Here is a 12,459-nt window from a genome sequence, read left to right on the forward strand (position 1 = left end):
TTTTCTCAAACTGTTTTTGGAAGTAGTCTGTTAGAAACCAACATTCTGTGTCCCTGGACACATATTGCTATTGTTACCAGTGACCGGGAAGAATGCCAATCCCTGTATAATACTTTCAAGTCTGTTTTATGAAAAGAAAAAAAAAAAAAGAAACATTTTTGCCACAGGTTTTTTCCTATTATTAATTTGTGTAATAATAAATTTCAGTCTTGCATGAATGCAGCAATGTTTTTCACATTGACTTCCCAGAATTCATAGCTAGATGAGGTCACATGCAAATTTCAAAGGTCAAACTAGATCAAAGGTCAGTAGGAGAACCAAATATGATGTGAGGTCAGAAAGACATCAGAAACAATGACGGGACGATGAAACTTTTTTTTGAGACGCCACAGGGACATGCTAGGCAAACGGTGAACTAACGGGCATGAAGATGTCTAGGGAGAAAACAGGGAGAGTAAAAAGTTACACAGAATCTACGCAGCAGCAACAAAATCACTCTTCAGGGTGCAGGAGAAAAACTAATGCAAATCTTAGGTCATTAGGGAGTCTACGAGCCATCCACGTAATTTGCATTTCTTACACTCTTTATCCACAGCACAAAGGAACCCAAGAGAATCCATCCGGAGAGGGAGAGGGGATGGATTCTGGGTGTTTTGGGGTGAGGGGCTGGCAAGGGATGGGGAGAGGGTCCAGTTTCAACGAATGTAACAGATGGGGAAAGTCAGACGACTGAACTGTAAACTAGATAATGGCAGTTACGAACAAAATCATCAGACAGATACAGACACCGAGAGGATAAAGCATGGACTTGAGGCCTAGGGTTCAACGGTGAAAAAAAGCCCATTCCTAGAACGATTCCTCTAGAGACTACTTCAGAAGGATCTGGCTAGCACAGAGAGCTGCTCTTTAGGTACCCAATAAGTTAACAATAGGCAATAAATAACTTCCATTATTTCTGAGGCAGTAAAAATTTTGTACAAAAATAGAAATGCTTTTTTTACAAATAAAATTTACAGGCCTGTGGCTTTCTTTTTATGTAGTATTTATGTATTACTTATTTATTATTAAATTTATCTTTCAAGAAACATCAAGTATTTTCACTCATTTTTAATTTTTAAACCCTGTAGCTTTAAGAAACAGATCTCTAAATCTTTTTTTACATTAATCCTTTCTAAAAACTAAAATAAAACAATAACAAAATAGACAACCAGTGTAATAATCTGACCAATAAATGTCATGTTTCTTTGAACCCTAAAATAAAATCCTACTTATTAAAACAAACCAAATGTAGTGGAAAGACATTTTGTATTGTTTTTAAGTGCTTCTCCTGGCTTTTCTCTCGCGCTAGGCCACCGCCTTACCCTCTATGAACAGCTGGCGCCCCTCTGCGGGGTGGGCGCGGGCAGGAGGGGCGAATTCTCCAGGCAGTGCTCTGGGGCACGGGGTGAGGGAGGGGGAGAGGGGGTGGGTCTCAGAGTTAGAATTGCACGTTAGCCTTTGTTTGCCTTTTAAGTTCTTAAGATGTCATTTATTGTGTATGTGTTTTTCTTTAAAAAAACAAAAAACAAAAAAGGTAAAAGGAGATTCAAATTGCAAAACAAAGGAGAATACAGTGGCACAAGTGGAGGAGGAGTTTACTCGATAGAAACAAGGTAGCCGAGTTTATGGCGAACTGGGTAGGGGGCCGGGAGGGGGTAATGGAGGCCTTATTGTAAAAATAACCGTCTCTCTTGGTAAAAGTTGGCAATGTGGTCCTCCTCTGCCTTTCCTGTTGAGCCCAGGCTGGCTCGTGGGACTTACCCTAAGAAAGCTAAAATAAGAGCAGGGAGCCTCTGGGGTTAGGATCAGTAAGGTTTGCTGTCGTTTTTGGAGCGCTTCAGCTGGACCTTCAAGCGTTTCATGCCAATCTGAAAGCCATTCATAGCCTGGATAGCAGCTTGCGCAGACACGGGATTGTCGTAGCTAACAAAACCTGGAAGACACAAGCGGAAGGAGGGCGGGAATCAAGATGGAGAGGCAGGGGAGCAAAGGAGGGTGGCTGCAGATGCTAAGTGACACGTGCCCAGCCTGTGGTCTCGGGTCAGCTCTACTCAATTCACGGACTGCAGGTCATGTTTTAGGGGCAACACTGGAAACATCCACTGAGAAGCAGTGGAGAAGCTGGCTGGACCGGTAACTTGCTATCAGGAGAACAAAACCCCTCCGCAGAAAGCTAAAATCTCAAACATTGAGTCAATTTAGTCTGTTTGTTTACTGATTTCAGTCAAACCTGTTTGTGTTTCAAGTCCCTTAGAATCCTGAAAGAGCCTCCAGTACATCAGTAAGTGTTGCTCCTAGAAGCAGTGGTATAAATATTCTAGGTCTCCAAGGGCCCCCAGAGGCTCACATGCCCCAACCAGACGAGGTTTAAAAGCAGGATATTTAAGGGAAGGGCTGGATAACCGGTATGCTGCCCAAGAGCCTGACTGTTTCCATTCTAATTCTCCATGTATACAGGACGGGGTCAGTTGGTGAGTTAACTCGAATAATTTCTACTTGATTTTTACCACTTGGAGCTGTTACTGAGAGGAACCTAGGGGCCCAGGGGAAATGCTGTGCCGTTCTCCTTATCTCAACTTCCATTTTCAAAGCTCCAGTGAATTCAGCGGAATGGAAACTGCTACCTTGTATCCCCAGCTGTCCTGAAGAATAAACAGTCTAAACAGCTCAGGGCTTCACAGCCATCCTGACATACTTCCCACCACCTTTCTCTGCGCCAACACTCAGACGCTTCTGACGACCACCCAGGCTCTGTCAAAACCCAGAAACAGAATTCTGACCACATAGTTTTGTTTCAGCACTGGGGGTGGGGGTTACATGCAAAAGTTTCTTTAGTTAATGCTAGTGCAAAAGTGTTGTCCCTACTTACTTTTGTTGTTGAAAGGAAGTTATACTGATTGGATTTCAGCTCTGACCATCCACTGTTCAGAAGGTCTTATACCAAGTTCTCCATCTATCTACTATTAAAGTATAAAGCTAAGGAGAACATTCCTTTACAAATTAGAGGAGGAAGAAAGGGACATAAATATACCTTTAGCAGAGTTCTCAGCTGATAAAAATAGGCATACAGTATAAGCAGAACAGCTTCTCATAGGCTGCCTGTATGCAAAACGGTGGTTTAAATTTTTATTAAATTTAAATTCCCAATAAATGTGATCTTGAATCTAAGATTTTTGCTGATTTTCTCCTTTCCTCCTAGGTCTTATCCAGAGGTAGCAAGATGATTCAAGAATGGAAATGGGTCAAGGGCAAAGTGGATAACAAAACCTGGCCAAGAGCTTAGGATGAAGAATGGGGTACCACGTTATGACTAGCAAACCTGGGACCCCCAAGAAGTCAGGCTGTCTGACCGAGACACCTACGTATGCGATGTTACAGCTTTTTAATAAAAACTGAAAACATAGTGCGTAACACTAAATACAATTGTCTGATGCATTATTATGAACACAGTGGTTAAGTAGTTTGGGGGCTGATATAATCTCTTTTCAAGACAGTAAATATTTTCTCAAAATCAAACCATGAACTACAATCCTTTTTCTAATCTCCAAATAAATAAGCTCAGGACATTGTTTAGCGATGAGGACTGTAAATGTCTGGCTCGAAGCCTTGTTCAGGGAAGCTCCCAGTGGGGAGCTCTTACTGAGACATGCACACACCCTATATAACAACCATTTCACTCTCTCATGAACCATTACAAGGGCGTTTATATACCTGTAATGGGTTCAGGCTAACAGCCTTTCCACTTGGATAAAAACAGTGACTTGAAATGGCTGACACGCTAATTCCCCCAACAACAGAGGCTTCAAACCTTCCTGGGTGACAGCACAGAAATCAGAAGGACGTTACGCGAGTGGAGTTTCAGAAGCCAGAGCACTCTCCTTAGACTGGCCGCCCGTCGCCAGTCAGCCGAGCGCCAAGTCTGAGTTTGTGCCTCTGCAAGAGCCGTCCTCACCTTTCCTTTGATGCCTTCGTTTTCACCGTGCACACTTCTATTCGTTCTCCTCTGCCCACATCTGTTCTACTTTGTTTTGTTTTGTGCTACTCTTAGCACCTATGACCAATGTGAGTCATTAAATCGGAGGAGAGATTAAAGAAAATGTTACATCTCAAACTGGGCCAGAACTTGCCAAGTGAGAAATATATACTCTGAACATTCTAGCCTCTAAACTACTTTGGGGAACACAAGGGTTCAAAAAATAAAACAAGAACTAGATTTAATGAATGTTCTCCTCTGTAAAACACTAGGGCATGCAGCGAGCCTGCCATACTCTCTCAGGGAGCAAAAACGCCCCAGGGAGCCAGAGTCCAGGCTGCCTGACGAAGGAGACCGTGAGGGCTCGGGCCGCCGAGGAGCCGGGATGTCCAGCGTTCTGAGAACACCTGCATCTCCTGCTCTCCACCCACTCAGGCAGCCACTGCAGAGCCCAGCGTCCCAGCACACCGCAGCACTTCGTGTCACCATGAGCTAAACCAGCCACCGTCCCTGGGCTCGCGGAGCTGCACTGTTGGGCGTGGCCTGAGCACACCCCTACTGTGAAGGCGTGCGCGTTGATTAGTGTGTTTTTATGTACATCCAGATGCTGAACAATAAGCCCCCAATACAATGTGCTGCCTACACCCACAGGGTCTGAGTCCCAGCGGACCTGGAAGGGTATGGGGTTTGCGGCAAAGTGTCTGCAGTGCCATCCTGCATCAGGAGTCTCAACTACACTACAGTCTGTAAACTACTTCCATCCGGTGAAGCCTGTGGTTCAAACTGGGGGGCCCAAAGAGACTGCTGCTGGTCAACAATGAAAGGGGATTAGTTATAGGTAGTAAGACCCTTGAGTACAGTATAGAGCATTACCTACTATATGGGCATTTAATTTCCCAGATCTTTCCTTTTTCCCAGGTCTTTTCTCTCTTTTTGATGAGATGACTTGGCCCAGTCTGCTTACATGGATCCAGACAACCTGGAACCACCACGCACATTGAAGGCCCTATCCTGGCATCTAAAATATTGGCCGTTATATTTTCCTTCCCATGACTCCTTACTGGCAGTGCACTGTATATTCTAGCTGGGTTTCTTTTGCATACCAAAGCACTTGCTCAGATTGGTCTGTTTGTCAATGAAGACTTTAGCAGAGATAACATTTCCAAAAGGCATGAACATCTGCAGGATGTCCTGGTCTCCAAACTCCTGTGGAAGGTGGTAAATAAAGAGGTTTGCACCCTCTGGACCTAAAGAGGGGAAAAAAAAAAAAATCAGAGTAAGGTATTCTGCACTGCTTAATTCCCAAAGCCTCTTCTTAGGAATGCTTTAACAACAGATGGGCTAAGCACGTGGCTTTCTCTCATACGGAAAGAGATGGATACAAGTCCAGTGCTGGTATGTCTTTTAGGACAGGAGTCGTCCTTCACATTTTCCTGACTTCCAAAGAGACACCGGTTAAGAATGGCTTCCTTTTCATCAATAATCTGTGGGTCACATTTGCTTACTGCGCGTGAGCACGTATCTTCAGTCTTCCTGGGCGTGAAGGTGGCAGACGAGGGGTAGAGTGTGGCAGGAGAATGCAGGCGTGGGTTTTCCCCACGTGGCCATGTTTTATAGTACGTAGTATATATTCTCTCTTGGATACAGTGTCCTGTGTATTCTAAGCAAATTGCAGCAATTTAGAAGTAATGAATGTAGCAGTAATGCTGCTTGGATTTCTCAATCATTTACCTAATTATCCATCCAGTTCTGATTTGGCAGATCTCTTAACACACAGTCTAATAATCATCTTTCTTAGAAATGACTGGCAATGAGTCAAGGCAGGAAAAAGTAGGTGCTAGAGTTTCACAACTGTGATCGGAATTACACCACTGGGAACTAGCCTTGCAAATTGAGCGCCTGAGGTGCACAAGCTGGTCAGAGACTAAGCGAAGCCTGGTTCTTTGCTCTTCACCATCACTTCCAGAAATACAAGGAACAAGGACAGAGTAGGGGCGATCTTAGCTACACCGGACAGGAGAGCCCTCTTAAGTTCCTTTCCATTTCATTCTCCCATCTCTCCAGCCACCTGCAGAAGAACTAGCTGCAGCTTAAAGGAAGCAGAAAGGAGGGAATGCCAATGATTACAGCAGGTAATCACCTTCTAATATGTCATAGGCGAGAATGCTTTCCAGGTCAGAGGGTGCTTGGGGGAGTTTCAGATCCTTCCCCAGATGGTTCTGGGGAGGCCCCAGGGCTGGATGCCTCTAGGATGTTCTGGGCATGGTGTCTGGGAGGGAAGGGAGCTCATAAAACTGGCGAAGCAGCCAAGCAGCTGGTTCACGGGACCTTGACTGACTTTCACAGGAGAGGAACCAGGACTGCCTGCTCCACTGGGAAGCCCCAGGGGACAAGGTGCCCTGGGTTCCCAGGAGCTGGGGGGAGAGTGTCCATTTGTATGGGCCGAAGAGAAAGAGAACTGGGGTAGAAATAACTTTGTAAAGATAAAAGGGATAAACATCTTTGCAAAGAAAAGTCAGACCAAGTTTCTTTCCACACACACAATCATAAAAGAAAAAAGTATTCTAATGAATGGGACTTTTCACAAGGAAATCTTCTTGAGGCAAATTTCTGAAGCCACAGAGATGAAGCATTTCTTTCTTATTTAAGTGTTAACATGGCCACTTTAATTTTCTGTATTGCTCACAATTTCCAGGGGCATAGCCATGTTCCAGTGCAAGAGACACAGTTTGTATTTAAAGGGGCACAATTACAGGGTTAGGTCCCCAGATGTTTCTTTGTTTAAAAAAAAAAAAAAAAAACTCTTAAAAAGTCAAAACTTAATATAAATAGATGCAAAACCACAACACTGGAGGTGGGTGTTCTGAGGGCCACGACGCATGTGCATGTGAGTCCTCTGCAGTTTGTCTATCAGGCAGATCTGGTACTGCCCAGACTGGATATGCCTTCTAAATAGAAGGTCCAAATGCACAAATGAGGATTAATGGGGCCCAATCGGAATTGTGAAGTCATCTCACCTCCTGAAGCCTGGGGAGAAAATGCAATTTTAATGCACTATGACAGATTACTGGCTATGCCTGGATAGTCCTGGCCTTCTCGAATGCAGTGCATTCTGAACGTATCCAGGCCAGATAGGGGACTAAGAAAACGGGAAGAAGGTAAACCCAAGGAGGCTGTCTTTTTCCTCATCACCAAGAAATACCTGGATTTTGCAAACTGCCAAAGTCATTAACACTGAGAAAAAGGTGACTTGGTATGGAAAACCTCTTAATATTCAGTGAAGGAGGCTACTGCCATAGACACCAAGGGTAAAGAAACAATTTTTTGAGGGTTCAACCTAGGTATCTTCCTTCCGTCTCCCTTCAGTAAAAACCTGCTGACCAACCACACGTTCCTCAGACCTCTAGTATACGTGACTAACTTGCTAGAGCTCGTTCAGTTGTATCATTGGTCCCAGTTGGCTGGGTGTTCATGTTCCGATTTCTCATAGGGCACCTGATGTAGCCGAAAGCGCTGGGGGTGTCTGTATCAGACCGCCAGTTGGGATCTGGAGGCTCTACCTAATTCTGTGTGTGTGACATGCCTCCTGCAAACAGAGGGAGATGGGAAGGGTGTGAAAGAGCTCAGAGGATATTTAGGAATGGCAGGAAACATGGTCAGCTTGCCTGAATTTAGATCTGTAGGGGTGCCATAACCCTTCAGAAGATTTAGCTGGGGAAAATATTAAAACCATTTCTTTACAAGGCCAGACTGGTTCACTTTCCAGTCGGAAAATATATACCAGGGTACACGACTAAATACATCAAATTGACTCAACTCTCTTGATTAAAGAACAGAACTATGGAGTAGAAAATCTAAAACTCTATTTAGTAGTGGAATTCATCATGGGGTCTTTCCTTTGCTTCTCAGTATGACCTGCCTTTCAAATTACGTTTTAGTTAAGCTAATGTTAAGACGGTTTAAATTTCTTGAGCACAGGTTAACAGGGTGAGAAGAAGGTGATGAGAAGATGGAAGATGATTTAAAAAGACCTGAACAAACCCGAAACACCATCAAGCACTAACCCATGCTGCTGGTAGCCCACATACCTAAATATAAATAATCTGGAGCGGGCAGTATTTATTTTGAACTATTTTACATTAATCCCAGAGGATTAATTATTGCACAAGCAGTGCCTAAAACTCAAGGCATAGAAATATAGGGCAGTGAGCTGGTGTGAAGCAACTTCCGGGCCCGGACTTTCTCCTTAAGCTACTGACTTTCGAGTCTGCTGGTGACAGATGTTTTCTCAGTGACCCAGGTTATACGGTTTGCTGTGAGGCCCTGCTGGGTGAGGGAGAAGTGACCAACACTCTCTAAGATGCACGTGGGGGAACTGGCTTTTATGGTCTCTCCTGAGGACACGGTTATCTGACAGGATCCCTCCTACCACCCTCATTTGTCACCACGGTAGTCAGACCTCAGACACAGGAACCTCAATACAGGCTTTCCTTTGGGAAGCCGAGGGATTTATGACATGGGGTCTCCATACACCCGGGGAAAACGCAGTTGTCTGAACAGTTGTGCAAGTTTTTAAAAAATCAATAATAACAGTCACAGCTGAGAGGAAAGAGAAAGTTGAAAGAATGAAACTCAGATTTTCAACTATCTTCCATTTTTAATGCTGTTACATATAAACAGAAAAATATCTTTCTTTAAAAAAACAAAAACAAAAACACATGAGTATCTTTAAAGCTGTGTCCCTTTTACAATCCCTAACTTAAAAAGAAAAACCCTTCTATTTCTTATAGGACACCACGTTTAAAGTCAAAATATTCAGACAAAAACCAGTCTGGAACTATGGGGTGAGGATATAGGGGAAGGGAAAGAAATTTTAAAAACATCTTCAGCAGTACTTCCCTATTCTAACTTCTTTTCTTGTGTTCAAAACAAGTCAGAAAGAGAGTAAATATCACAGTGCAGATTCTGCTTTAAAAGCAACTTCAGGGCTTCCCTGGTGGCGCAGTGGTTGAGAATCTGCCTGCTAATGCAGGGGACACGGGTTCGAGCCCTGGTCTGGGAAGATCCCACATGCCGCGGAGCAACTAGGCCCGTGAGCCACAACTACTGAGCCTGCGCGTCTGGAGCCTGTGCTCCGCAACAAGAGAGGCCATGACAGTGAGAGGCCCGCGCACCGCGATGAAGAGTGGCCCCCGCTTGCCGCAACTAGAGAAAGCCCTCACATAGAAACGAAGACCCAACACAGCCAAAAATAAATAAATAAAAAAAAAAAAAAAAAAAAAAAAAGCAACTTCAATCAAGGAGCAAAGAAAGAGACAAGCCCTCCCTATTCGGGCCAGCTCATTAACTGCTTTATAATTAGCTTTCATTTATTCTTAGCATTCACTTCCTGATGTTTATTTTGCCTTACCGGCAGAGAAGCAAGGCAATCAATCACTTACTTGCTTCCCCAGAAGACCCCTGATTAAACCGAGACTGAGTCAATCCTAAGAGTGGATTTTTTCATTAACCTGGAAACCATCGCGGACTAAGAGGCAACTCCACCATCACGGGGGACGTGGACTGCAGGAAAGCTGGGCCGAGCCCACAGGGGGCTGCATCGACCCACCCCTTCCTCTAACGAGGAGTCTGTGTGGAAGGGGAGAAACGAGAGGTGGCCCTGCTGATCGGGAGAGGGGGCTCCCGGCAATTTTTTGATGGCAGCAATCACTAGGTAATTGCGTATGGCGCACAGAGGGTGAGGAGTCCACCTGAACAGGGAGAGGAACAGTAAAGCTAAATACGACAGGAGAGAAGACTGAAAGGGCCTGTCAGATTCCTTTAAGAAAAACCAAACAAACATGAGTAGGAGAAAGAAAACAACTGCTTTCTCTTAGGACAGTGGTTCGGTGGAAGTTCCTTGGCGCTCTGCTCTGGGGGCGAACCGGCCTGGGCCCGGGCACCTACCTTCCTTCTGGCTGCCGGCCGCGCTCTGCTGCTGCAGCAGGCTCTGGCTGTACAGCGTGGGCAGCGCCGCGGCCGCGTACTGCTGGATCCCTGAGTAGGCCTGGGTGAGGGCGTCCATGGTGCCCGCCGTGCCATTCGTCAAGCCCGTGGCGCCAAGTCCTCCATTCAGAGCCGCCATACCTGAGAGCATTTGAGCAACTTTACAAAAAACCCAACAATAGAGAAGAGAAACAGCACTTTTCATTAGTGCTTTCCAAAGGAAGTTAGAGAATCATTTGACACAAGTACGACAGCAAGTGCATGCAGCGAGCACACCAATTACAGCAACAGGAACTTACAGACAAAACCATGAAGTAACAAACTGTAATCATGGCAGACACACAGACGACCACCGCAAACCCCTGAGCATCGGTAAGCCTCACTCCCTAGGCCAGTGACGGAATTCACCGAGGCACCACAGGGAGCCAGTGCATCTGAGCTCCAGCGGTGCGCTGCTGGCAAGGACTGGGGTTCTTTCTGAAGTAGAAGCCTTCTGCCGCTTAGAGCTTGAGAGCATGTAGAAAAACACTAGTGGCAGAGGCCTGTGACATCTGTACACTTAACCCACTTACTGGGCTCTTTGAGGAGCCGTGGGATGGCCCCAGGGTTCGAGGGGGAAGGACAGGATTGAAACTCCTCTCCCTTAAGCTATCTGATGAGGAAACGGCAGAGAGCACGAGCTCTGTACTCAATAAACCAGTGAATCACCAGTTCCATTGGCCGGCTTCCTCAACAGCTGAAGGATGCTGTCAGGGACGAGGACCTTAGGGAGAGCCTCGCTGATGATGAAGAATGAAGGTGCAGGGAAATATGCGGCTCCCTCCCCTCAGTGTAGCTAACTGAAGCTACTTGTTCAGTATGAAAGGCTAGAAACGGGATGGGGCTGTTCTCAGCAGCAAACAGACGCACACACAGACAGACAGACACACACACACGCACACGCCTGAATATTAATCAGTGCCCGTGGAACTGGGGTTTCCGCCAATGAGAGCACCCCATGCCATGTGTTTCAGTCAACTGAAGTGACCCCGTGTCTGAAAAGCTGGATCCTGGCTATTAACCCATGTGAACTGCATGACGGCCAGCACACTTTTTTGACTTTTTTCCTTGTCTCCTGGCTGCTCTTTTGCTCTATGATGGTTGTTGACTGTGTCACTTTTTCCCTGAATACTGAGTCAAAACAAGTAATATTTTATAGTGTGAACTTTTCTATAAACTCAGGAAATGGAAGAGGTGACATCATAATTGCCTTGAGTTCCCTTTATGATGAAGACTTTTTTTGTTTTTAAAGATCTGTTTATGGGAAGAACTTAGTGAAAACATTAATGAAAATCTTGAAGGAATTAGGGCTATTGATTAAGGATGTTAAAATAGCAAAGATGGTTAACTGAAAAAAACTGTAAGAAGTCTAATGAGAATAGAGGACAACTAAGATGAGGGTGCTTAGAAACTACACAGAGGAATCAAACCCCAGCATCACCTCAGCACCCCCACCCACAGGACACAGGGGCGGGGGGTGTGCTTACCCCGTCATGCTTCTGTTCTTCTGACACCTTCATCTCTTAGATGAAAAGGACTACACACAAGATAGGAATGAGAGCATGGCCTAACAACAGAGGAATCTCATGGAGCCTCAGGTCTGGTGTTCTCCCTGGGGCGCTTGAGGGGACAGAAATGGGCCTTGGGTGACGTCTGGGGTGGGGCTGGAGTGTCAAGGAAAGCCTGGGGGCCATGAACATGGAAAGCCAGCTTCACTGAAAAAGTGATTTCAAGCAGTTCTAGCCGATACCAACTAAGCTCAAAAGGTGGTGGCCAGCAGAGGTCCTTGAAGGTTTCTTCAAGGTTGCTTGAAGTTTCTTATTATGAAGGAGTCTATTCTAATTTTTTCTGAGGGGTGTGTTTACCACGGCCAAGGTAGAACAGGTGATTGATTACCAAGTAGAATCTGAAAAACCATCAAAGGAAGATTTCAACTTTTGAGAGTTATTCCTATCAATGATCTAATGTCATTCCGTATTAAATAGTCATTATACTGAAGATAACATTTGTCAATTCAGCTGCTGGTATTTGATTCCATCTAAACACTTTGGACAATCGAAACAGAGGTCTGAAGAAGGTTAGTTGAATAAAATGCTTCCCCTTAAAAGAACAGGGCTTTCTTCGAAAAGGCCAAATGGATTGATCATTTCATCCCAATTTCATCTAGACTCCCATGCATGCTATTTGGGTGAGGAAGGCTGGAACAAAAGGACAGGTGTGGCAAACCTCAACGAGGGAGGGAAGGTCTTTGCAAATAGTCTAGCAATGAAGTTAGCGCGCGTCCAGACTACCACGTGCTTTAACTTAACCGCTCTCCCAGGTCCTCCCTGATGGAGTCCCGGGGAGCTGTGAGATTACCGAGTAAACCTGTGAAAATGACCTAGAAGGACGCACCCATAAAGATGAGCATGAACATCTGGCGT

At 45.2% G+C, this 12,459-nt stretch overlaps 1 protein-coding gene across 4 annotated transcripts in view; it reads right to left on the reverse strand.

The window, feature by feature from the left end:
• Nucleotides 1–249: 249 nt before the first annotated feature.
• Nucleotides 250–12,459, reverse strand: part of CELF2 (CUGBP Elav-like family member 2) — a 518,375-nt gene continuing 506,165 nt past the window's right edge. For 2 of the 4 annotated variants that reach the window (XM_061181641.1, XM_061181642.1), the window contains 4 exons: nucleotides 9,959–10,138; nucleotides 5,116–5,259; nucleotides 1,801–1,972; nucleotides 250–434 (listed from right to left, as the gene is read on the reverse strand). In XM_061181641.1, the coding sequence (XP_061037624.1) occupies nucleotides 1,845–1,972; nucleotides 5,116–5,259; nucleotides 9,959–10,138 (452 nt within the window). In that variant the 3' untranslated portion in view covers nucleotides 250–434; nucleotides 1,801–1,844. Of the gene's footprint in view, nucleotides 435–1,800; nucleotides 1,973–5,115; nucleotides 5,260–9,958; nucleotides 10,157–12,459 lie in introns of all 4 variants that reach the window. The other 2 variants (XM_061181639.1, XM_061181640.1) reach the window with 1 other exon arrangement.

This window comes from Eubalaena glacialis, chromosome 2, assembly GCF_028564815.1.
Source record: "Eubalaena glacialis isolate mEubGla1 chromosome 2, mEubGla1.1.hap2.+ XY, whole genome shotgun sequence".
Lineage (NCBI taxonomy): Eukaryota > Metazoa > Chordata > Mammalia > Artiodactyla > Balaenidae > Eubalaena > Eubalaena glacialis.